The following is a 27032-nucleotide window of genomic DNA, read 5'->3' on the forward strand; positions in this document are numbered from 1 at the left end:
TACTAATCTTGCCTCTTGCATCCCTGCTATAAAAATATTTTTGTAGTATTTGGAACTTCTAGTCTGCAGTCAGATATTCAGAGGATTATTCAAGACCTTGAGATTCAGGTGGTCTCAAACTCATGTTCTCCTACTCGTCTCTTGTAGGATATCTAGGTCATATTGTTTTTCTCACCAGTAAAACAGTTGTATTTTTTTTTGTTCTTGAATGAGCCATGTAAAGTTACAGTATTTTCAGATGAGGAATACTACTGAGTATCCTTATATTATGCAGCTACCAACTTGAACCTTCTAAGGAAATAGTAAAAATTTTATCCTGCTATCAAGCTATCTTATTATCCAGTCTTACTGTTCAAAGCATCTTCTCTTGAACAATAAATGTTACTTCCTTTTGTTTAGAGAATGCCTCTTGTTTTGTTTTTTGCACTACTCAGAACAGAAATAGGTTCCCTATGAACTTCCAGCTTTCTCACGTTCTGTTGAACATAAGTGTAGACCTTGTACATTCAAATCTATGTTGAATCTAAATGTTAATTCCTCCAGTTTAGTTGAATTTGCATAAACTGAACACTGGCATTCATGTAGCTATGAAAGTGTTATAAATGCTTTATTATTTAAGCAAAAACAAAGCTACAGAAGGTTTTCTGAAACAAGCAGAGATTTAGCAAGTGATTACATTTGTGGTAAAGAGTTTTTATTATCAAAATCAAAATGGTCTGTATGTCTTGCTTGTCATCTCTCACTTTTCTTTCTCTCCTTTTTTTGCAAGTGGAACAGCCACGGCTATGACATTGCTAAAATATTTGGAAATAAATTTACATTAATCTCACCAGTCTGGTTACAAGTGAGAAGGAGAGGGAAGGAGAGGTTCCAGTTCACTGGGCTCCATGATGTAGATAAAGGTTTGATTTCCTTTTTATTTGAATATGGATTACAAATAGGATCACTGTTCTTGTTGCAAACTGATGGGTAGTTAATATATGCACGTGCATTTTTCACACTGCCTCTCATTGTCAAGTAATTTCATCCACTAGTTTTAGAAAGATTTTTACACAATGAACTTTTCTGTTCTCATTTGCTTCCACAAATACACGTAGTTTCTGTCCAGATAATAAGTAGAAAGGCAGCAGGCTATCTACAAAGCCCCCTTTAAAAAAGGAAGAGACAAAGAATCTCTACAGATAGAAACAGTCCTTTGTGTTTTCACTGTGCAGTTATTTATCTGTTTTTATTCCTTCTGCCCTCCCCCCAAAAAAACAAACAAAAAACAAAAAAAACAAAAAAAACCACATACAAATAAACTAGAAACCCCTGTGAGTTTGTTCTGGGAATGAAATATGAATTTAATCTGAAGAGAATTTTCTCCACTGTCAAGGAAATTGCAGCAGATTCAGAATTTGTATAGTATGTTCTTACTAAATAATTAGTTTGGTTTTGAACTTGATTGTCTGTAAAATGCCATTTTAAAGAGCTCTAAAGATAGTTTTTACTATGTTAGTGCCTACTGATAAATTAATTGTAATGCAGTGACTATTGAGAGGGTGTGGATGGGACGCTAGGAAGTACCAACTGAATTTAAAAAAACAAAAAACCCAGCTAACTTAAAAAAGCAACAAAAAATCATATTCTTCCCAGGACTACACAACTGCTGTTGTCAGTAAGCAGTGAGATGTTTTCCGTGATGAAACAGAACTGTGAGCAACAAGGAGAAGGGGCTGGGAAGGACTCTTAAGGGCTCACACTTGTAAATGTGAGTTACGCTGTGGTAGAGGTGAATAGCTTCAATTTTTCTGTATCAGAGGCTGCTTCCTCTACATTGCTGATGAGCCAGTAGTCTGTAGCAGGAAGACTGATATAATTAAACTTTGCTACATTAGTTGAAAAGTGCTTCAAAATATGTTGTCCTTGTCAATACATTTATGTTTTAAGACCTATTTTCTTGGTAATATTTGACAGGCTGGATGAAAGATGTCAGAAAAAACTCCAAAAACATCAAAATAGGTGAGACTATGTTTTAAGTGTTGTTTTTGTGTTTTTTTTTTTTGTCAATTTTCTTTTGCTGCTAGCAGAGCAAAAGATGACTTGTGTTCCATGTGTATTGGAGAGAAGGGAGATTAGCATAGCCCTATGAAAAGAGGTGTCCGAAAAGAAAATTATAAGCAGTTAGCTATAGTTAAGTAAGCAACTGAAGTGTAGATTCTGTTGATGCCCTAAACCCATGGCCACTGGGTCCTCTTTGGAAGGGTACTCTGCATTTAATATGATGTGTTTACCTGGGGAATAATCTTCAAACTTGTTGCTCAGGGATTCTACTCTTTTTTATAAAGGAGAAAAGAAATCCAAATCTGAATCAGTCGTCAGTCTTTCCCTACACTGCTTGCTTCTGCCCTTGAAGCAGAGACCTCAAGGGGTCTGCCACAATGTGTCTGTAGGGAAAAATGGCAAACATTGCTACAGTGATAAAACTGTGCTAAACCTCTTTCTTTTGTCTGTAACAAGAATAAGTTGAGGCTGTGAAACTAGTAAAACTCTTCTTGTTTCACAAGGTTGTGTGAAACATGAAACAGGTAGAAAAATTGAATGCTCAATGAGCTATTCTAAATTACTTCAGCTGCCAGGTGGTAAAACCCCTGAAATCTCTCTTGACTCTTCTAAAATACTTGATAGTTAAAAAGGGCTTAGACATAGTTTTGTATGGCATTTCCAGCATGCATGATTTTCAGCTGTTACAACAGCAGTTTTCATCACTCTTGTCTGTCTACGTTTTTATGTCTTAAATGTGTTGTTGGTGGAGGAGGAAAAAAGGGGTGAGAAGTACCCTCAAGTACCTGATTTTTTTCCAAAATTAAGATTTGTCACAGGCTCTTGCAAGGACCAAAAAGCTGAATATAGGGCTGAATTAGACTAAATTAGAGTTTGAGGTGAACTTTTCTACCTTGCTATTCTTGTGTTAGAAGAAAGACACAACTTACAGAAGGATTGCTGTTTCATTTTGGTGTTCTTTTAAGACCTTCCTAAGTGGAACTTCAATTGTCAGTTGAATGCATCTTTTCTTAAAACTGGCATCAGTTAGCTATTAAATTAATGTTTGAGTTACCATAAAACAAAGAAGAACGTTGTATGGTGTCAACTTTTTTGTGCTGATAAAATTAGAGTAAAAAAACACAACAATCCAAGCTATGAGATATATTGTTTGGTGATTCACCTGGTGGTATCTTCTGTAGAATTATACTTCTATTCTATTTTTGCAGAAATATTGCAGCGTAGATAATAATTTTTTAAATTTTCGTTATTCATTGACTTCTTTGCTTGATAGTGCCTAGAATTTTGTTTGATGGCTGGACTTACCATGACTTTGAGAGTGTTTTTGGCAGTGAAGATGAGATAGAAGAGCTTTCACAGAGTATGGTTCTGCTAGCCAAGGTAAAAGACTTCAACAGTGTTTTTGAAACAGTGTGACATAGTTTCTGGTTACTTTTATAAAATATATTTTCTCATTTCCAGTTTTCATCCTACAAAATAAAATTCTTTTCAAAATACTAATGAGGCGCAAATCTCTACTGTATATTCTAGAATGTGTCCAATTCCTGTATGTATGAAATATAGCAATACTTAAGTACAATTAACTGAATGCCAGAAGTGAGTCTACTTAAGTCTGATTATCCTGAAGCTGTTATCATTGGTAGTTGCACACTTCCACCTGTTGTAAATTCTAATTGATAAAATCCGTTCCAAACAGCTGATGTGCAGAATAACATCAAAGCAGTAATGGATAGCTAATAAACTTCTCATGTAGGTCATCTAGTGAGTAGAGTGATTTCCTTAATTACTATTAAAAAAAAAAAGAAAGGAAAGACAACAAAACAGCCAGTAACAGTTATTACAGTTATTGTGTTGTTGTTTTTTTTTTGAGGGGCTGCAAAACAGTCTTGGGTACAATGAGTGCTGTTTTCTGTATTACACAAATATGTTCAGGCTTCATTGTACTAGACATAATGAGTCACTTTTTAATATCAAGAATAGCTTGCCAGATATCATTTACTGCATAATTTTGTTCGAGTCTGATAAAACAGTTAAGAGTCCAGGGAGAGAAAAAGAGGGTTTCCTTTAAGAAACAGTTACTGTTTGCTAAGACTTTCTTTGCATCCCCTCAACTTAATGCTTTGGAACAATGCTTCTAGGACTGGACAGACTGCACCCTAGAGACATTCAACTTAGTGGCTGTTTTGTGAAAACCTGCCTAATTACTGTCAGAATAAGAATACTCTCCCTTGCTGTAAGATGTAAATAAGTCTTCTGTGTTCTAGAGGAAGATAGATGAAGAGCTGAACTGAATACTTTCGTAAAATTTATAACTGCCACATCAATTTTAGGTCCTCTGTAACAATTAACCTCTTAAAGAAAGGGTGCTCAAGTCCAGCAATATTCTTGTTCACAGTAAACAAATTTTCATAAGAAAGATTAATTTTGGAGATGTTTGGAATTTTCCAGTTTAATATTTACATCTTAAGAGTCAATAGCACATGACTTTTTTTCCCAATATATATGTAAATGTGTTTCAATTGATTTGCTTAACAACCATATTTCATTAATGGCTGCATTTTTCCCAATCTGATACTGGTTTATCCGGTGAGAATAGGAGTCAGTCATGCATAACTAATAGAGATTTCCAACTTTTGCATGTTAGTTAAACAATTTGTGCTTCACTTTGACTTCCTCATGAAATGATGCATTTGAGATGAAACTGCTGTAAGAATATGAAGCATGCTCAGTCTGTAATACTGCTAGAACAGCTGAACTGATTGTGTGCTTCAATATTGTATTATCTCTGCAAGCATAATGAATAAGCATGGTGATGAAGTGTATATTGTTGTCAATTTCTTTTTTTAGAATGAAAATTTTGATGGCTTTGTAGTTGAAGTTTGGAGTCAGCTGGGAAATCAAAAGCAAAAGTAAGTATAAATCTTTAGGATACAATTATAAGAATTGCCTCTTTTACAGTATCTTTTTAAAGTTTAATTAGTCCATGTTGACTTGAATTTGTTATTTTCTATAAATAAATACACTTAACTCGAGGTCAACTGAAGATTGTTGCACTTGTCTTAGAACTATTCTACATGAACTCAAAGGTTACATATTAATATTCTTAGTGGAATTAGCAGACCACATTACCCTTTTAAATTTCAGTTGTGCGGGATATTACTGTTGAACAAGGACAAAGAGAGTACCTCAACTGCATGTGAAGTATGTGAGTGCCAGCACAGCTCAGGTGCTGGCACTGGCCTTTATTGTCACACTGGTTGGTATGTGTTACTGGATAAATAGCACTGACTTTGAGTTAATTAGGAAATCTTCCAGGATTTTATATTAAGATCTTTTATATGTGCTGAAATTAGAATGAAAATCCCCAACCTGAAGCAAACCTATGGAGAAACTGGCTTCCAGTTTTTGCAAGCACAACAGTTTTAGAACTTTAGAGTAGCTGATCTACCTTTTGGTAACTCTACTATGAAGTTTCACAGAGACTGAATTTATTCCATTTGTAAAAACTGAAGGGTTTACCTGTATTAAGCTGTTTCCTGATATGTTCTGATCTATTTTCCTTGAGCAAAAACCCCTTGGCTATCTCAATGCTTTGGATAGAGTATAGGTAAAGCAAATTCTGATCTTCAGGAGAAAAAGGCAGAATGTGTGGTGAAATGACTGATTCAGTGCAGCATACTGAAAATTTTGGATTAGTTGCCTCAGGAAATTCAGGCATCCATTCCTTAAAACATAGTACTCCTATCATCTCTCCACTGCTTAAAATGTCTGGGAGAAAATAACTTTAAAGAGATTTCTATAGAATACAGACTTACAACAGACTTTCACCTTTCTGAAAGAATCCTCCAGGTTATTCAGTTTAGGGCAAAGGATATTGGCTGGTAGTATGTAACAGTTATTTCCTGAACAGTGTGTGCTAGTAAAGGACTCCTATCATTCCCCTATAAAATAAATTCTCTAGGAACAAAGGAGTGAAACTGCTGAACTTTGTAGCCTTGTCAGGGGCTCCACCATTTACAGTGGAACGAATGAAGCTTAAATGAGATGCTCTTCCTTATAATTAGGTAATTTGCCAGGTTGTTCTTGATGATTGTACTGAGCTTTAGATCTATTGCAGTCTCTTACCAAGGCAGGCAACAAAATGGTTTAAGTAAATAGTAACTGCAAGCCAGAAGTTGGGTATAGAGGTCAGTTTATCTACTGTTATTCAGTAAATCTGATGTTTCCCTATAGGTTAACTTAAAATGTAAGTCAGACTGGGTTACTGTAATTTTAAGGCTCGCTGAAAGCCAACGTAAGCAAGCAAACAGCAAGTACTGTATTGCAAATGGTAAACAAGTATAAAATGTGTTTTTATTTAACTCTGAGTTGAGTTTATGTTCCAACAGTGCTTGACCCATCTCCTGTAGTAAAAACTGGCCCTTCTAGGGGAGGTACAGCTGTGTAGTAGCCTTCAGAGCCAGAACGCTATTTAGGCAAAGTATAGAGGTACTGCTTACTACATATTCAACATCTTTCAGTTATTGCTAAATAGGAATGGGAAGAGAAAGTGATTCTCAATGAGCAGAATGGTGACTGCCTCATGTGTTCCGAGTCTGTAGTGTTAGATTAGATGTGGCTGCAAGCAAGCAAGCCTTCAGGATTGTCCTAAGCAAGTAGATGTTTGGCAGAAAAACCTGGGTATAAACAAAGGTTATAAACTCTCTCTTTTTTTTTTTTGTTTCTTCAACAACAGTTTTGATTTAAATGCTTAGCTGTAAACCCACTTGTTTACCCACCACTGCTCTAGATTTGGTGGAGGTGGTTAAGTTGCAGAATGTTTCTAAGAAGCCAAGCAGTGACAAGCATTCTGAATAAGTGCTTTTACTTTGAGATCTGTTAATTTGCCTTTGAATAGCAAAGTAGAATTAGTCCTGATAAATCGGTAAGCATGGACTACCCACCCTCTGCTTTGCTCATCCCTGCAAGGAAAAGGTAGAGCCGTGACATCTTCAGCCCACAGAGTGGCAGTATTGCAACATGATTCATACATGATCCGGTCTGTTTTTCCAAAGTGATAAACATCAGTAATAAAGCATATTCTTAACAGTAGAAGAGCTGGGGGCAATTGACAGGGTTGTATCAACACAGAGATGACCCTTTACCTTCAGACATGTAAAGCCTTAATAGAATAGAAATTGTGCGTGCTCCGTATGAGTTATTAACTGTTAGCTACATAGTGTAGGCTTTCCTGTTTCAGATCAATGTTTCTATGAGATACTTTTTTTTTTTTTCCTTTTCCTTTTACTAACTGAACCTGAACTTTAGTGGGATTCAAGAAGCCTGATAACATCCTTATAACATTTGTTCTACCCATTGCATCTTTATATAACTAGGTAACAGTAACAGTGCTAGCACTGCGCAAGGTTTCTGTAGCCTGCAAGGTCTCTCACCAGTATCTTTGAGAATCTGTAATCACTGAGAATTTTTAAGAACAGGTGAATTTATATACTTTCCTTTCAGCTCTTTGCATGTTTCTAGAAAAATCTTGCATTTTTGGTTTTCACTTCAGCATCAGAAACAGATGAGATTTCCTCCTGCAAGGAATAAATAGTTGCATAAAAAGAGCTTTCAGTTTCCCATTTATCCTAGCTGGTATTCCAGAAAAAATGAAATAGTGCGGTCTGAGGCTCACTGTGTATCTTCTGTTCACATATTCTTAAGCAGAGCTAACTTAATCCTAGTTTGTTTTCAAGAGTAAGAAAGTAGTATTGTAACAATTCTTATTTAGGGTTAGGATTGCTTTTTTTCCTACTCTATAATGCTCAGCAGAAGTGAAGTCTTAAATTATACCAGTCCTTCATGCTTTTTTCTTTTATATAACATTTATTTGTTAACTTACAGTGTAAATTTTGCGGAAGAGAATTATGTGCCTAAATGTGGCTGCCTGGCTTTATGTTAAAGAATGTAATCAACTGAATTTACGGCTGTTTGCTTTGGGTATGAGGGCCCTGGATGCTTTGAAACTTATCCAACAATTCTGCATACATGCTTTGTATACCCCTGGGTGTATAAAATAGCATGAGATTCTTATATTCAGGTGCTGAAATACCATCTACTCTATCTGAAGAACTTGAATTGTATTGAGATGTGTGTGGACCTATGCTGCAGGAGTCTGATCAGTTCAGGCTCATGTAAAAGTCCAGTATAGATGCTTTGAGGTAACTTCTGTAAGTACCTACTTCTTTTCTGTGGTTTGGGAGAACAGAAGCTCCTGATTACTGATATAAGTAAAGACAAATTTGTGAGATAAATGACTGAATCTAACTGATGCTCTTTTCTCTCATGCTGACAATTATTGCATAGTGAAAAAGTACTCAGCTTCATGTCTTTGATTCTAACACATAGAAAATAAGTTTCTAAACAAAAACTTAAATCAGCTGGAATGTCCTGTGCAAATAATACCTCAATTCTAATGCATTTTACTGTCCTTTACAGTCCAAACCTGCTTCTTAAGTTGTTTTTTTTTAATCTAAAACTTTGATTGATTTTACAACAGAATATTCCAAGTTATTTAAACTGTGGCATTTCAGGTTAGAAATGCATGTGCTGGAAGTTCTGAACTAAACAGGAAAACTTCTGCTTTTTCAGTTTTAATTATAACAGCCAGACAGGACAATGTCTCCTTTGCTAATATTATGCATGGATTTGTTTTTATTTTTTTCCCTAGATACTGTGGGCACTTTCATGCCTTTTTCACCAGAATCTGATAGTATATGTGAAGGTGAACACGTTATTCTGCTTTGTCTAGCATTAGCTGACAGATGGCACTGCCATCACACAGGATCAATCTGTAAAACATGTTTTTTTTTTTCACCCTCCGCATGCTGCAGGCACTTGGCATCATGCAGAAGATGACCTTCAGACATCTTATTAATGTTGGTAGGAGTATAGGAGCAAAAACCTCTTCTGGCGCTTCTATCCTTCATGTTAGTCCCTGAAAAATTAATCTATTAATCAAAGATTTGCCATAATTCACTCCAGTTTTCTGGTATTAACTAGGCAATGAAATGGCACAAAAGAGCAATTTCTTCTTGAAGTAGACAGCTTTATTCTGTCCAATTTTCTTGACAAGGCATAAATTTCAGGGAGCACTGACTATTAACTTACAAAAGAAAGTGGCAGAAGTTGGAAAGTTGGAGAGTTCTGAAGGGTCACGTAACTGAAGATGAGAACGTAGCAGTATCTTCCGCAAGGCCTTTCAGACAGCCTGACAGCCCACTTTTATGCACTGAAGTGAACTGTTATAAGATGTCCTAAACACAATAGACTGACAGTGTTGGAAAAAGTGAGTTCTGAAAAAATAACTTTCTCAAACCTTGGGTGAAGGAAATTTGCATGCTTTGTAGGGGACAAAATACTTTGAAATCACAATATAAAAAAAAAAAATCACCAACAAAAAACAAACCAACCAACCTTCCAAAAAGTAGTGATAACAGAAGGCCTGATAGCATAGGATTGAAGGAGACCTTAATTAGCTCATGATGGTCTTAAAACTGCCAGTGTCTTAGTTACTACTATGAAGTAAAATTAGACAAGGGTGAAGTCTCCGGTAAATATTTAATGTGGGCTTTTCAGAAAGACTGATTCTATTCCTAATTACCCATACCTCATTATAATTTTTAAAATGTCAATAGTCCTTTCAAAATTACCAGTGACAGTATGGGAAAAGATCGTGTTAACACACTGGAAAGCACTGCGGGGGCACAGCAAAGTTTTAATCTGTAGCACGCAATCAATGAGCATTCTGTTATTGCTGTTTGGGGGAGGAGGCAAGAGCACACATTTGGTCTATATAATCTATCTTAGGTGACAAATAGAAGTTAGCCAAAATGAAGTCTTCAGCCATAACCATTAATCCTATCTGATCTGCAGTAAAGATCTCAGGGCTGAGACCTGGCTTGACAGGTTAGTGAGTAGATGGTCACCTAGGTTTCTTGAGTAATAATCTGCAGTTATCCTGCTACACTTTCACTCCCTGACTTGGCCCAAATTGAAGCTTTTTATTTTCTGGTTAAGGCTATATTGTTTAGATTTGTTAGGGGGACAGAAGTGGAAGCTATTTGGATAGGGTTTGTTTTTTAGTTAATGTGCTTTGTGCTTTCTACAAAATAAGACAGCAATTCATACTTCCTGTTGATCCTATATCAGGCCACAAATCTGTCCTTCATTTACACCTGCAGGATTGCTATATACCAGGGTTGCCTATACTGTATGCCTTTCCAATTCAGTCAGGAAATATTTTGTGCAGTTCAGAGGTCATACAAGTTAACAGAGGCATTCACAAACAGAAGAGAGATACTGCTGATGAAAAGCACAGGATAATCTCAATACCAGAGGAACTGATTTCAATCAAGTTTATTTTATAAGTAGCTTCTCTGACATCTAATAAAGGGTACTTTCATACTACTTCAAGTATAATTAGTTAAAAGGTCACTTAGCCACAGGAATCTGTAGGAAAAAGGGCTTAGCTAGCTTTAACACTGATTATAGTTTTTGGTAAGGCTATGTTGTGTGGGGGCTGTGATGCATATGGTGGGAGTCAAGAAGAGTGTTTAGTTTAGTGTTGTAATTTTTTGAATGCTTTCTCTGGAAAAGGATCCCTCCATGCTTAATTGGTTTGTCTGAATAGTGAAACTCATAATATAGAATGCATATGGTAAAGAATGGAATGTAGAGCTGTTACTTCTCAGTAGAAGAATAAAAGTACATGCTGCAGGTAGACTAAATGCTGATTCCTATAACTTTGTGCATCTTTGCTATGTGAGAGTCATTTGGCACAGCCAGCTCTGATTGTAACCACAAAGTACTGATCGTATTGGGAAAGTGATAAAACTTTTGCTGTTGTTGTTAGGATCTGAGAGCAATAGTTTTTGTAGCACTCTTAGGACTTCATCTGGCATGGAACAGTTTAAGAAACAGTTAAAATGGAAATAAAACTTCTTGATTACTTTTGAATAGTATCTACAAGTAAAGATGCTTGACTTGCACAATGATAGATGATTAAATGGAAGATCAGTGATTTTAGAACAATATCTCAGAAATGATACTATGTTGATGGGGGCACTACAGTACTGGAAATAGTTTGTGAAAGTTCTGGTCTAATCCCCTTTGATAAGCAGACCAAACAACTTAGATGACCTCCTTTGTATACCCTGCTCTAATACTTGCCATCTGCTGGAATGGGTTGTGAAGTTACTTTTTACTCAATTCAAGTTTAAGCATAGCTTTGAACAGATCTGGAATTCACTTCTAGTATCCTTCTGTCTGCATTTTCAGTAAATGTAGAAGTTGATCTTTTGAGGACTCAAATGACTTGGAGGCACACAGGATGGCCCTATTTATGGCATGAATTGAATGTCTCATTGGACTCTTTAGATAAAAGTAACTTAAATTTTCTTGTTTTTCTAGTCTCTTTTGAAGGATTTGCTATTTACATCACCTTTTGAAAGAAAGATCTCAAAATAGATCACATGAAGAAAGTTTTGGAGCTTATTTTCCTATTGAAATTACGATGTGGAAATCAACTTTTGATAAAAATCTTTAATGCATACAGGAGATGATACTTCCAGATATGGCATTTCCAGGCATTTATTTTGTGGTTATACAGTAAAGTGTTGGGAAACAAATGTATGAAGAAACAAAAACCACTTGAAACAGCAACAGAAATTTTTCTAAAAGCAGGCCTCATAAATACACCTTGAAGATTGCACATCTGGCTGGGAAAACCTCTATGAATTCTCAGACTTTTCTGTAGTAGTTAACTTGAAACACAAAGTTAACTTGAACCTATTCAACAATTGCTTGTTTCAGAACAGTATTTGGTTATTCCACTGATTCATCCTTTTTACTGATTATGACTCTAAGGAGTAGCCTGCTCTGATAACATATATCATATTTACATGCTAACAATGAATAATTGTATTAAAATAAAACATTTTACCCCTAAGGTGATCACTGGTTACAATAAAACTAAGACTACCTCCAGCAGTTCAGTGTTCTTAATCTCATCAGGTAAATCTTTTTTTTAAATGCTAACATCATCCACTAGAAATTGTGTTTGGATCTCTTGCCTGCTGCATCTTCAGTTATTTCTGCTGTTACTGGTAATCTTGCTTTTGTCAACCAGTAACACTAGTTTTCTGTCTGTCCCTGTAACAGTATGTTTGTATTTCAGGGAGTTGATACACTTGCTCATTCACCTTTCTGAAGCTCTGCATGAAGCACAACTGAAACTCATACTCGTCATACCTCCAGCAGTCGCAGCAGGGTGAGTATTCCTATGTAGGCAGCAGGTTTCAGACAAGAAATACTTTGTTATTTGATACACAGTGAAATTGAAAGCTGTGCTACTTAAATGAGTAAGAAATTGTTTGAGTTTGATTGCTTGATTCACATCGCACTGAATAGTCTTAATACTATATGTGAGCATAAATACATCATAACTTTTGAAATCAAACTTTCAGCAGGACTTCCTACTATGGTGTTAACCCATAATATCTGGTGAGAACTTCCAAGAGAACAAGAGCAAAGCAGTTGTGGTGTTTAATGACTTGTTGCCAAGGAGTGAAAAGAATTGTCATAGAATGTGAAGGCTTTCTGAGCCTCTGGGCACAATTTCACTTGTGATAGATAATGCTTGTCTTTAAGCAAGTAAGGCAAAACTCTTCTTCTATAATAGGGTTGTGTCTTTTCTAAAATTATTTGGTTTGACTTAGTTGTTCACACACACGGAAAATGAATTTGCAATTCTAAATATTATCTTCTTACTAATTATTGTGTTTATTTGTGCAGAGATTTGTATCTAATAGGTGTGCCAGTGGATATGGATACGCTCTTTCAGTGCACTAGCAGTATTCAGTTCATATCTTTCAGTGTTTACAGCAGAGAGATTTACTTTCTAAGTTCAGATTTGTTGTCTGGAAAAAAAGCAAAAAAAACCAAGAACAACAAAACCAAAACATACCTGGAAAATGAGAATATAATTTCAATATACATGAAAGGAATTTGGATCCTCTTTATATTTTTACACTTTTAAGAAAAGATACTACATTATCTTTAAGAGACATATAGTAAAGCTGTGATCTTTTTTCCCAGTTTGTGCATCTATAGTAGTACTATTTCTGGGAAGCCATTGGAAATGTATATTTCTGTATTTTAGGAGATTTACATCTCATCCTTCCAAGTTTCACATAATCAATCAGTGATTATATCCATGTAAGAGTAAGCAGATAGAACTGAAGCCATGTAGGTGGAAGGTGATTCATGATGTCAGCAGAGTGACAGAACTGCAGTGCTGTCATTTCAAAGTAAAGTGTAGGCTATGCTAACATGGAGCTTTTTCAGCAGGAGGTTTGCCTGCTATGAACAGAACTACTTAGTAACATTTGTTCATTTTTTGATACTTTATCATGTCAAAAAATGCATGGCATCCTTGCATTGTGAGCATAGTTATATGTTGCCCTACTATACAGAAGTGCTTATAGTATACAATAGCATTACAAGGACATATTGCAAGGAATGCATCATCTCATAAATAACTGTGACAATATGGGTACTGTACTCCAATATCCCTTTCCTTGTTCCTCAAATTATGGGTCCCTGTAATGAGAGTCTGTTGTATCATGGATAAGCCAGCTGTAGAAGTGTATATTGCTGTCTCTCAACTCTGAATAAGGAGTACCAAATCCCTGTTAGTTAAGATGGGCTTTTTCATTGTTTAAGGTAAGGTTTTTGTCATATACTGCAGTGACAAAGCATGACCCATTGTAGAGTCTCGCATACACAGAAAGTAGTTCAGTGTGCTGCAAAGGGTTCTGTTAACTGTAGAATAGGCATCAGATAAGACACACATACATTGATTCTATGTCACTTTTGTTCTCTATCTCTGAATTTTACCTGATGGAATACTGTCTCCTTGTGGTTGCGCTTTTTGGCTTACAGGGCCTGACTTGCTGATAATGGTAACTGGGAAAGGCTGATAATATTTGCATAGTCAGCAGTGAGAGATTTTTCTTCCCAAGTTTCCTTTTTTCTTCAACCAGCAGCCTTGCATCTGCACATGAAAGTCCAGTGAGTGAGTGAGTCTTACATGGAGAGCCATTGTTAGGCAATTTTAGGTGAGTTACGAGACCACAAAAATACTGTCGTGTCTGATTTCTCTTACTGTGAACCATGTAATTTCATGAACAGGCTCACAGTCATACTACTTTACAACAGCACAGTTTTTGGGGTGGACAAGTTTCTAAATTTCTTGTAGACTGCCTTAATCTTTCAGAGTGTTTACTTTCAAGTTGCCAAAAAAGCTGACAAAAATGGAATGCCTGAACAAGCTTGTAAGTATCTTGGGTATTCTGCAAGCTGGCCTTTTCTCTGCAATGATCTCAGGAGGTGTTTTATTGAGTTTTGTGAGGAGGTCCCCAAGCACTAAGGGCAAACTAAGCACTTCTGCCTACCAGGATCCGTGCAGAGCTTAAATGCTGCCTGCTGAAAAGATTTAGACAATGTGTAGTCAGTGACTAAAAATATCACATTACTCTGAGAGCCATTCACATCGCCACTATAATTCCAATGACATTTCAGCTGTGGGTTAGTGATGTAACCCCCTCTAAACCGAGTCCTGACTATAGGATATATGTTTCTTACCTACACAGGAAAGTAAGCTTCAATATGATACCCACCTGTTATTTCATTCTTCAGTAACTAGATGAAATCTGAGTGCAGTTAATTGAGTTGATTGTCGCAAAGTATGATTGAGGGTTTTTTAATGTATTATTTTTTTCACTATCACATAGTACAAATATTTTATACCTTTCAAATAAAGCAGCTGATTTAATGTAAAATCCCTTCCCTTCCACATGCTGCTGCCTACCAGTTTTTCAAGGGCAAAGAGGAATAAATGATCTGCTAAGACTATAGCAAAAGCAAACAAGATTAATTCCCTGTGAATTGGTGAAGCAGTCAGTCAAGGCCCTCTGTTTCTACCTCAGTGCTAGTGTTTGTATTATACTGTGTGAGACAGTCTTCAGAACAATACTGTGTTTCTAGGTCACTGTGGCATTAAGAGAGTAGATTCAAGTCTCTGAGAACACCAGACTCTGTACACTGTGTTGCCTGCTGCTCTCGTAGATATAACTTGACTTGTTTCCCTATTCTTTTCCATGCTCTGTATTTTCTCTAGTCTTTCTTGCTTCAGAATATACACCTTATAATCCTAAGGCTGTTTGGTACGTGTCAACACATGAAATCTTGTCATGCACTAAATCCAGTTCAGGCCAAGGAAAGTCCTGAGACTATACTCTTGCTAGATCACTAAAGTATTTATAGGACAACAGTCCTGCAGATGGTATTCCTTTTTCTTTGTTGCATCGTGTAAATCTGGAACCTCTTCTAGACAGCACAGTAGAATGAGAAAGTGGTAGAAATTGTAGTGTTTACATAGAATGTTGAGGATATTGGAAAAGGGAGCTTTTGACCAGGATGAGGCATTAATGTTGCAGTTAATTAGAGCTACTGGGCAGCTGTGTTGTTCCTTACTATCTTAGTTATTTTTGTGTGGCTTTTAAGAATCATTTGTGTAGCTAGTAAAATGGGACCCTCAGGAAAGTAGGCTTTCTCTGTCAAGAAAAGGTTGATGTGTCATTCAGGTTACTTCATAATATAAAAGTTTAGAAGCTTTGTAATCCATTGATAGCTTTGCTGTGAAAGATTTTTGCTAATGAGAAGATTCTAGTAACTGAATTAATATTTTGGTTATTACCCAGTGAAGCACTGGCACAGGTCTCAGTAAACTGAAGAGTGATATGCTTTGTACTGAATCACTACATCACAGTAACAACTTCAGTGCTTCTTTAGAAATACAGACACAGAAACCAAATTATGAAAAACCAATCCCTGCTCATGAGAACCTTTGCAACATTGGCAAACCATTAACACTCATTTCTTGGGATTTTGCTGGAATGCCATAGGGTGATGTAACATAACAGAAAGCACAACAACAGCAGAGCAGCAAGGCCCTAGGCTACTACAGCAAATTAAGACTTGCTCAAATGCAACAGTCATAGACACAGAAATAAAGGAAAGAAGCTGCTTACCTTCAGAAGGCTCCAGGTAGGTAGGGATCTCCAACAAGATACACCTTGCCTCCACAGCCAACCCTTAAATGAGCTCTGGGAAGGGGTGGATCCTGGCTCCACCTCTTCCGATCACTCAGGTGCATTGCATACACCTGAGCTCCCCTGGCATGGCCCTCCCTTCCCACAAGGTCCTCAATTACTTGTTCAGGTTGTGACTTAGCATTTCTGCTACAGGTGGTACACCTTAGTGCCACATGAACATTTAGGGATGATAACAGAAATACTTTGAGATTCTCCTGCCTTGGTTAAATCAAAAATAACGAGAAATAACTAGGTCTTCTCTCCTGTCTGTCACTTATTCTAATCTTTCATGCTGCTGTCTTATGATTTGCATTCCATACTGGTATTTCCTTTTTAAAGCAATTTTCTCTTCCTGTTAATTGTAATGTTACAAATAAAGCAAAGGAGAACACTTAAAACCTTTTTTTCTGAAATGCTTTATCAATCACTTGATCAGAAAAATGCATTTAAAATGCTAATGCATGCAGAAATAAAATTTAAGTAACTTGTCTGAACAGTGGTTACAATGAGGTGCATTCACTCCCTTTGGCATTTGGGAGCATGTGGGAACAGCACAAACCTGAAGATTACTGCTCATTGTGACACCTATTACTATTACCAGATTCATTTTCATACCCAGGATGACATAAGTCTGTCCTGTTTAAATACAGTCACAGTCTAACTTTTGTAGATCCTAAAACAGGAGTGGAAGCTTCTGTAAGCTCTCTGCATTCATGTTTTGTTTTGGCCATGATTTTTTGTCAGTAACTGTATCTTTCCATGCTACTTAGCAGTCTAACACTGCGCTGAGGTTTGGACCTCCTGTAGCTATTGCCACTCCTGCAGCTGTGCTGAATATTGACAGGGTGGGGGGTTCACAGTTCCAAAACCTTTGTGAATTGGGATTCAGGGCTGTCCTGTTAGAGATGGGAAGAGCTGTCTGTCAAAGGTGCAGTTTTTGACCTGGAACATATATTACACTCCTGCTCCTAGATGGCTTTGTTCTGTAAAGGGGTAATAAAGTATTTCTGTTTCCCTGCACTGGAAAATAACTATTATGGATTATATGAGAGGACTGAAAGTTCTTGTTCCTCTAAACAAGTTAATTTGTTTCTTTATGTACTCCCAGTGTTTCTGGGATATATTCATAAACCTTTATGGAGGAGAATCACAGAATCGTAGAACTGTAGGGGCTGGAAGGGACTTCCAAAGATCATCGAGTCCAGCTCCCCTGCAAAGCAGGCCCCCTACAGCATGTTGCACAGGAAAGCGTCCAGGTGGGTCTTGGATATCTCCAAGAGAAGGAGAATCCACAACCTCTCTGGGCAGCCCATCCAGCACTCTGTTACCCTTACCATGGAGAAGTTCCTTTGCATATTGGTGCAAAACTTCCTATGCTCCAGTTTATGGCCGTTTCCCCCTGTTGTGTCTCCACAGACCGCTGGAAAGAGAATAGATCAGTCACTTTCTGTTAGATTAATATTATTATATTGGACATCTACCTTTGTGTCCTTGTACTGTGGTAACTAGAAGAAACACTTCAACTTCTTGGATAGACGGGAAGTCAAAAACACATCCATCATTTATGGAAACATCCTAAAATGTACACAATCCATGGTTGGTTTAAAGCTTATAAAATATGTTGGATCTAACGATAAATGTAAGAAGAATCTTGATTTTATTTTTTTCTGCTTTACTTTACTTTTTAGAAAGTAGCTGTGCTTGAAAATCCTGATTCACAGGATAAGAAGGCTTCTACTGAAATGTGCTTCCCATTGTGTATTGCATATCTTATTTTTTGTGTCTTGATTTGAATTTTAATACTTACACAGGGTTGAAGCATCCTTTAATGCATCTATATTCTTTATTTGTTGGAATCACTGTAGACCGTTAACCAAAAAGACAGCAAAAGGCATGGAAATAAGTACCATCAAGAATCAAATAATATCTCAGAGTTCAGCAGCTGGCAAAGGACTGATAAAGGAGACGTGGAATATCCTACCCAGCTGGGATCCTAGGAGCTGAAACATTATTTCTTTTGTGTTCTACCCTGATTAAAATTTAAAGAGAGTGCATAGTTAAATGTAAGCAGTTTATTTAGGAATTTGTAATTTATACTCCTTTGATATGCATTAAGATCAAAGCAGTCTGGCAGCAAACACTATCTGAAAAGAGACACTTTTAAGAGCTAAAAATATCGGTTTGCTTCAGGAAGAACTGTCTGGAAAATGCATAGTTGTGCATGAGATCACTTGTATGGTGCAGAAAGGAAACTTATTGGGTCATCTGTTTAATTTTTTGGACGCGGTTCTTGCAAACAACTTAAACTAAGAGATTCACTGTCTGAAGCTTGCTTGCGTAACAAAGTATCCTGTAGAACCTTTGACTTTTGGTTTGCTTTTGAAATGCTCTGAGCTACAGGAAATCCTCACATGAGGGGGAAAATGTCAGACATCTTATCTATCTGTATAGAGCATTTTAAAATGCATCTGTTTATGGCACTGTCCAGAGAAAGTTATACCAGTATAAATGGTGAAGTGAGAATGCATGTAGAGGCTGATGGGGAGGCAGAAATCCAACAAGCTTTGCTGTCACAGAGAACACATACAGAGCTACCTCAGCAGCAAACACAATCAGATGGTTCACGTTTCCACCCACTGGATGTCCAAGAAGTGCATCATCTTTGCAAGAGAGAAAGCAGAAGCCAAAGCTGTGATGGACACTGTTTGTATGTGGATATTATGCAGCAACTACCCTTGGGATGAGTCTTGTTGTGTGACTCTGAGAAAAGGTGTTAGGGCTGTTGTGTTATGTAAATGGTTGCTTGTGCAGATGGTTTGCTGAAGACTTCCAGCCTGTCTTTCAACAGATTGTCCCAAGACTTAGAGCGTGTTACTGCTTTTAGCATGTATAGATGTGGATGCATGTAGAAACTAAATGAGCTCTGTATTTAAAACAGCAAGGTGTGGGCAGACACATTTTGCCCTTGATCATTGAATAATGGGCGATGAAGGGGAACTCTGTTTGCGCTGACTAATGCCAGGCTTGGTAAAATTCCTGCCTTAAAAAATTCTCAACATGATATTATATAGGCTTTTATTACTAATCATAGAATGGCCTGGGTTGAAAAGGACCACAATGATCATCTGTTCCAACCCCCTGCTATGTGCTGCTGGTGGTTGCCAACCAGCAGACCAGGCTGCCCAGAGCCACATCCAGCCTGGCCTTGAATGCCTCCAGGGATGGGGCATCCACAGCCTCCTTGGGCAACCTGTTCCAGTGTCACCACCCTCTGTGTGAAAATAATATTGCAAGCTTCAAATATTGTAGCTGGGCAGGAAGAAACTACTTTTTCTGCTTTTGTTTCAAGTAGGGACTGTCATTTTAAAAAGGCGTATAAATATAGGTATCAGCTGGAGGTTAAATATGTCATTACAAGGAAAATATGAATGAGACTTGATATTTGTCTGCACCTGTCTTCTTAGGACTGCAAATCAAAGAGATTGAGTTATTTTCTTTTTCTTTGCTTCTCTATACTTTATAATTTATAATACTTTAGGGATGCTTTTTCACTGGCAAAAAAAAATGAGGCTTTGAATTTGAATAACAACCTTTGCCTTTTGCAATTAGCTGAATTTAACCTGATTGGATGGTTACATAGTTTGTTCAGGTTCAGCAACCCCTTCAGTAACACTCCTTTCTTGTTTCTGTGCTGAGTAAAGGTAGGCAAAAGGTCTGAGGATCCTCAGATAGGATGTTGTCCTCATAGGAATTCTGAAATTAGAATGCAACCAGGACATCTCTAGCATTTATAGTTTATTACAGACATAAGACACAGCATAACAGTGTTAAGGATCAGCTTTGTGGATGTTAAGACATTAAAAGCTGTTATTCCTGCTGAAAACTGTGTGAAATAACTCCGTGTTTACAGATTGTTGACTTTCCTCTGAGTTTTATTGTCTGTTGAAGTAGAAGCCTGTGAACAAAGTAGCAATAAAAATAGTATTGGCTGCATCACAAACTTCATAATATAACACCGTGCTCTTTACTTACATATAGATGCTTTGGACAAGCTGTTTATGTTCTATATGATGGATATTCTTTTACAAATCCTGTCTTCAGTGGCTGCTCCTTGAATAGGAGATCATTTTTTCCCTTGAAGTTGTATAGAATCTCTAAGTGAAGAGTAAAGTCTGAAATAAATGCAAGAAACCCTTTGATTTGTTTGACATACCACTGATAGCTTTATTTTTCTTTATAAAAAAAGATTACATTTAAGATAGTAAGAACTTGTTCTGTCATGTTCCGAGGGCAGGATGGGACAGCATTTTTGCGCTGGTCACTTTATTACTGTTATTCAGTAGTTCAGAGTTTGCAGTTAGTGTTACAATATGTTAAACTAGTGATTGCTACTGTTGTTTGTGCTTGGAGTTTCAAATGTATCAGTCCTGCTTAGAGTACATGGAATACAATTTTAAGAACAGATTGATTCAATTGTTTAAGAAGCCTGAAGGAACACAAGGCAGCTTTATGTGTCGGTATTTCTATCAAGTCCAACTTGATAATATTAAATAGCAGCATACAAAATAGCCTCTGTTCTTACCTGTATCTTAATAACATACTTACCAGTACAAATCAGAGGTGATCGAGCAGTCCTTGCAGAATGTGGTATATGGGATAATTACTTTTCATTTTGAGATGATTGGCACAGAGATGTCAGGGTGACAAAAGGTAAATATTACACTTCCCAGTGCTGGGAAGTTTCGTGGAAAACTGTTTGGGGGTACTGTATTTATTGGAAGATTTAGAAAAATGGAGTGATTAGAGGAAAGAAAGAAAAAATGCTAAAAAATAGATAATGTCTTATTTGAGGAGAGCTTAGAGGACACTGCAAGGAGAAAAGGAAGAGCAACACCTTTATTAATTTATTTGGGTGACAGAGTAAGTGCCCCCTAAGTGCCTGTTTTGTAGAAGAGTACAAGGAAGGAGAGCTGAGCCACTGGGAGAAGAAGGAAAGAGTACACTCTGTAACCTCCTTCCTCTGTCCCAGGAACAAAGGAAGCACAAATACAGCTTTCCCTTGTTTCCCTTGAGCTGTGGGTTGCTCCTTGTGCAGGCTGTGCACCTGAGACTCAAGCTAACCTTAGTCTTTGTTAGTAGGTACCTTTTGAAAACTTTCATTGTTAAGCCTTCCCACTAAAGTTTGAGGCAAGGCAGAAATCTGAAGAAGTTTTTCTTTTAGTTAAGATTAAAAAAGGTAGGTGGGACAGATAACAGAAAAGGAATGAAGGGAGCTGAAGGCTTTGACATTTTGTTCTTAGATTGAGACTTTATAGGCATGTGTTTATCCTCAAATAAAATTTTTAACCTGAATCAAAATACCAGACAAACATTTCCAAAACAATGTCAAAAACAATGAAGATGGTCATACTGTTAAATTTAGAGCCTGATATGAATTTCATTACTTATCTAAAATTGACACAGCATTCATATGATAGAACAGTCTCTAACAGATAATGTGGCTGTTTTCTTCCTGCTTTGAGAAATTTGCCACATTCGTATGTGAAACCCAGAATCTCTGTGTGTTTCTGCTTCTCTTCAATTCTCAGCTATGTTCCAACCATAATTTTTGACTGCTGCTTCTTGCTGTGGTTGATCTCTTTTAGTGAAAACGAATTGGAAATCATAGCACTTTTTACATTGCAAACAGTCTGAAGTTTTAAAATTTGATAACTGATTTGGATTGTGCCAAGGCCAAGTTTTGTTCACACTACACTTTTTAAAAGCAACGAGAAGTTGCTTGCTGAGGATATTTTTGTTTTATATATGCATTGTGAGATGAGGGACTTTCAGAAAAATGGAAACTATCTCAAAAGACTTTACTTCATAGCTGTACTTAGACTAGAGAGATTATTAAGCCCTGACAGTGCTTCACTGTGATTCAGCAGTTTTCCTCTTTTTCTGACTTAAAGTGCTTTTGATTTAAGGCACCAAAGATAACGTATTTTACATTCAAATGGCACGTAGTATTCTTTTGATAATCTTCGTTATAGTTTACTCATTGTTACTAGAAACTAGATCTGTTGACATTCCTGAAAAGAATCAAGAGGAATGGTTCTGGGCTAGTTTAGCTTTTTTTTTTTTTTAGTAGGGATTGAAGGAGTTCTGGCAGCATTGATTCTAAATTCCTTTTTTTTTTTTTTTGTCATGGAAAGACTGTGTCTGGTAGCTTTGAAACAACATTCTTTATTCTTAGGGTGTTGGGGAGAAAGCAGTTAATGCAGGTTCCTATTATGTCTCATGCTGTTAAGGCAGCATTATTCCAAGATAGTTAATAATCACTGTAAGTATTTAGTCTTTTTTTTCCAAAGAAACTTATTTGAAATCTTTCCAGAATTGCACGAGGGCTGTGAAGGTTAGAGTATACTGAACCTTTCTTCAGGAAGGAAGACGTTATCTAGATTAAAAAATGATTCTTCTGTTGCAGCAGGAAGGGAAGAGAGAACCTTTCTGAAGAAGCTGGGAAGTTTTATTTGTCTTCTCTGCTGTTCACATATAGATGTTTATATAGCAATTTTCCTCCTTTAGACCACTAGTCTGACTGATCAGAATGAGTGGATGTTTCTTCATGTTTTTTGTTTGTTGTGGCATTCAGCTGTCTCTTAGACCTGTAAGTTTTGTGTATCGAGATCCACTATTATATAATGGTGTGAATTGTTCTCTGTATAAGCTGTCAACAATGGTTTTGGGAGATGGACAACTACTTGCATGTATATGAGAACTACTTTTTAAAATATTGTTGCTAAAGTTCAAATTATTACAATCTTTGTTATGCTAAACTTTGTGTAATCTCTTCAGATATGTACAAGAAAGAAATGCTAAAACAGTAAACATTTACTCTTGGAACTCTAACAGAAAGCCAGACAACTGAATTGATGAAAGTATTTAAGCAGCTGGAAGCAAAGGTGGCCAAAAACAAGGATTTCCTATTTGTGCCAAAATATCCTGCAAAACAGAAGTTCTGATATTTAGATTCTTCAATTTATTGTTCTAGAATGCTGTTCTAAAGTGTTTGCAAAATGCTACTTTACTGTGGAACAGACTCGCTCATATCTTATTACTTGTGAGCAAAAGATGTGCTGTTGAATCTAGAATTAAACATTCCTTTTGTTTTCCACTTTTTAAAAAAAAAAAAAAAGACTTAGAAAAAAACATAGTAATACTGCTGCAGTCTTGGCAAATAGTCCATATTAAACCGTTTGTCTTTATTGGCTTCATGAGATGCACAGCAGTAGTGCAGCTGCTTTCATTTGAAAGCTGCAGGAACCTGACCTGCTCTTCTGTCTTCAAATATTTGAACATAATATGTGCTCCTCATTCAAAATTCAGCAAGCATCCCTAACTTTAGATGTCCATATTTGAATATGTAAGAGTAGAAAAATCTACAATCTCTCTCCCTGTTAGTTAAAGCTCCTTTAAGTACCATGTCAGTATTTTCCACCTCTAAACTTCCACTTCTCTAAAATTCAGATTGTAGCTGTTCAATTTATTGTCTGCAAAAAACACTGTAGAAGTGACTGTCTTAAATAGCTGCAGCACTTTCTTTCCAAAGCTGCTGTGCGATGAAAATTAGCAGAATCTATTCAATCTTCATTTCTGCTGTTCAGAGCTTTTCAGGTAGCAGAGGGAATCTGCTTATTTTTGTTGTCCTCCATCTGGGCTATGATTGGCAGCAGGACAGAGAATTTGTTCCTTTATTTTATTTTCTGCTGCCATGCTCCCTTTCTCCTTTGCTACAAATTTATATGTGAATACTTGGTTGAAACAGGAGGCGTTTATGACGGAAAATTACTTATTGCCATTGCAGTTGCCCAGCTCAGTAGATGCCACAATCAGCCAGTGTTCTGCATGTGTGTTAAAGGAAATGGGTGGTTTAATCTTTTAAAAGTTGACTAGGAGTAGACACTTGTAATCATTCAAATAATTTGTGTTTTCTTACCAAATATCTGTCATATTCAGAAGCTGTTGAAGATTCATGCGTTGCCTTAACTTGTGGGCGGGATGGAGATCCTTTAGATTTTGATAAGTAAACAAGATCAGGGATCAGAACAGCAGAAAATCCCTTGCTTGTTTCAGATGAAGTTTTAAATAAACTGATTGTTATGACAAATAACAGTATATTGTAGAAAAAAATAATTTTGTTAAGTAGAGTTTATTAAATAGGATTCTGCTTTCACCAATACCTACAAAAAAACCCACAACAATTGCTTTTACAGTTACTTATGATTAGCTACTATATACACCAATGATGCTCTCCCATGCTTGTTCTTGCTAATAAAGGAATTCAGTATTGGAAGACCATCTCTTTATTTGGGCAAGTAATGTACAAAAAATGAGATGTGGAAAGCAAAATCTGAAAACTTTTTTGTAGCTAAGCATACTCTCCTATTTGTTATGCCCAGTAGATAATAAATACCCTGCCTTCCATCTTTCCTGTAGTTGTTAATCTTCCTATGAGTATCCTGAAAACAGCACTGTCAGGAATATGGAGGGCACAGTTATGTATGGAGATTTTGATCAGGTTCTGTTCATAAAATTCAGCAGTGTAGAAGGCATAGAAATTATTCTTAAGTGGGCTGTCTAGACCAGCTGACTGGCATTAATAGTTTTTATTGCATATTAGAGAACTTGTAAAGTACGTGTGTTTTAGATGACAAGATACAGCTTGAAATACGAGTTTATATTGAGGAGAGCAGAAAACTAGGTAGGAGATGACTGCTGAACACTTCTGAGTAACTGTTACTGGAAAAAGTTTGATAATCTCTTCTAATGATAGTAATACTACTGAATCATACTTTATATCATGGCATTGGGCTCATGGGTTTTGTTTCTTTACTATGCTTTACTTTAAGTGAAGATCTGCCAGTTGCATCATTTTATAGACTAAGATCTGTTAGCTGCAATAAATCTGGATGCTTATTAATGGCTTTAAGGGACACGTGTTTTCCTTGCTGACAACTTCTCTGTTTTTGCTACTGTTTGTTGGGCTGTCAGCTCCAGTACAGCATAGCAACTACAGCTATGAAAGGTTTGATGCATGTTTTATAGGTTTAGAAATGACTTGAGAGGAACACATCTACTCTTAAAACTAAGTGGCTTTTTAAAGACTGCACCTCACTATATAAAATTAATGCAACTGAGGTCTGACTGTACTCTCATGTGTTGAAACAACTGTACACATCGCCTTTTGAATTCTCACTGGAGAAAGTCATTAAAATAATCCATAGGTCAACTAATGATGGTCAAAGAGAGGTGGGTATAAAAGAGCGTATTCCTTACCATGTCTGGTGTTCGTAGTTACCACTTTTGAGCCAGCTGCCATCCAGCAATGACTGCATAAATTTCAAAGCGATGTTGGAAAACTTTCCAAAAAAAAAAAAAAAAAAGGTGGTGGAGATGAGCATTTTAGTTTTTGCAAGGAGGAATTAAGCCTACATTTGGTGTGTTAGAATTTTTAAATTAGGTTCATATGCTCTAGGGTACAAGCTTGTTTTGCGTGATGTTCTGCTATTGGAGCATGCCTTGCCTGGGCATTCAGCCCTGGCACTCAAGTTACTAGAATAGTTTGGAAATTAGGAGAACCAAATGGTGACACAGTGAATGTTCATTTTTTTGCATAAATGACTCCTCTGAAGAGGCTGAAGCAATGTGACAGGAACGATACTAAAGATGAACAGTTAACATACCTTTAATGTAAACAGTAAATACAATGACAAGTCCTGAAATAAACTCCTTCTTTGATATTCAGATATATCTGTTTTTGTCAAACTGATGGATTTATTTTATTACAAATTTCAGATGCAAATTCTTAAGTCACCTGAAAAATACAGTGTAAGCAGTGCAGACTGACCTGCCAGTATGCCTCAGCCCTAGCTGAAAGAATCTGTCAGAGGAAAGAAAGGACAGCAGTTTTCAGGCTCATTTGTTCCTGGGTGTCTGACGGGATTTTGTGCTGTCTTTTCAGGACCAGTAGTTGTTGGCACATTTTTCCTCCTTGAGTTCTGTTGCTGGTTTAAACCAGATGGGCCACAGGTAATTAGTTTGGCTTCATGAAAACTATGTAGGCTATTCCATGACAAGAACAGATCCCGTGTTTCTCTCTATTTGGAGAGCAAGTACTGCAAAGGCAACAGCTGGGATGGGATATGCATATTAAGGAAGAGTGCCAGCCCTCAGTGTTCTGCAAAAATTCCATTTGGTTCGCAAATCCTATTTTGTTTCCTGACCAAAATACAGCAAGTATTTATTTGTCAGTCAGTTCCCCAATGATGTGGAACGCTCTTATTTTGTGAAGTGACCGCTCTTGGCTCTTTTGTATCGTGAATCTCTGGCACTAAGCAGTTTTCTTGCTTGTCAAATTGTCTAGTTTCTTTTTGTTTTTTAGATGCCTATCCTGATCTAATTTGAGAGTTTAGTAGAGAGATTCTTGCCATTAAGAAAAAATGAATAAAAGTTGGGAATGCTAATAACATCGGGGAAAGTCATGCTTGTGTTTTTAGGATGAATTCATTTTTGTTGTTCAATTTGTGATTTTTCTGGTGGACAACTGACAGAGTCCTTATGCTTTCTGAAGGCATCTTAATTTTATAATTCCTTTTGTGAAATTAGTACAGCAGTTGAAGGCAGTATGTAAGAAGGGTCGGATAATTATTTTTCTGAATTCAGTTTGCATGGATAGTAGGGAATGGTGTGGAAGGTGCATTATTCTAAGGCAGAATAAACTATAAGTCACTTCTGATGGGAATTTAATTGAAT

The 27032-nt window shown here is 36.8% G+C and overlaps 1 protein-coding gene across 4 annotated transcripts in view; it reads left to right on the forward strand.

The window, feature by feature from the left end:
- The window catches only part of CHID1 (chitinase domain containing 1), a 108582-nt gene that overhangs the window by 6805 nt on the left and 74745 nt on the right, over window positions 1–27032 (forward strand). For all 4 annotated transcript variants that reach the window (XM_090140636.1, XM_090140635.1, XM_090140637.1 and 1 more), the window contains exons 4-8: window positions 770–902; window positions 1957–2001; window positions 3317–3423; window positions 4891–4952; window positions 12260–12352. In XM_090140636.1, coding sequence (XP_089996762.1) covers window positions 770–902; window positions 1957–2001; window positions 3317–3423; window positions 4891–4952; window positions 12260–12352 — 440 coding nt within the window. The remainder of the gene's footprint in view (window positions 1–769; window positions 903–1956; window positions 2002–3316; window positions 3424–4890; window positions 4953–12259; window positions 12353–27032) is intronic.

The sequence above is a fragment of the Phasianus colchicus genome, chromosome 5 (genome assembly GCF_987193195.1).
Source record: "Phasianus colchicus chromosome 5, bPhaCol1.hap1.1, whole genome shotgun sequence".
Taxonomy (NCBI): domain Eukaryota; kingdom Metazoa; phylum Chordata; class Aves; order Galliformes; family Phasianidae; genus Phasianus; species Phasianus colchicus.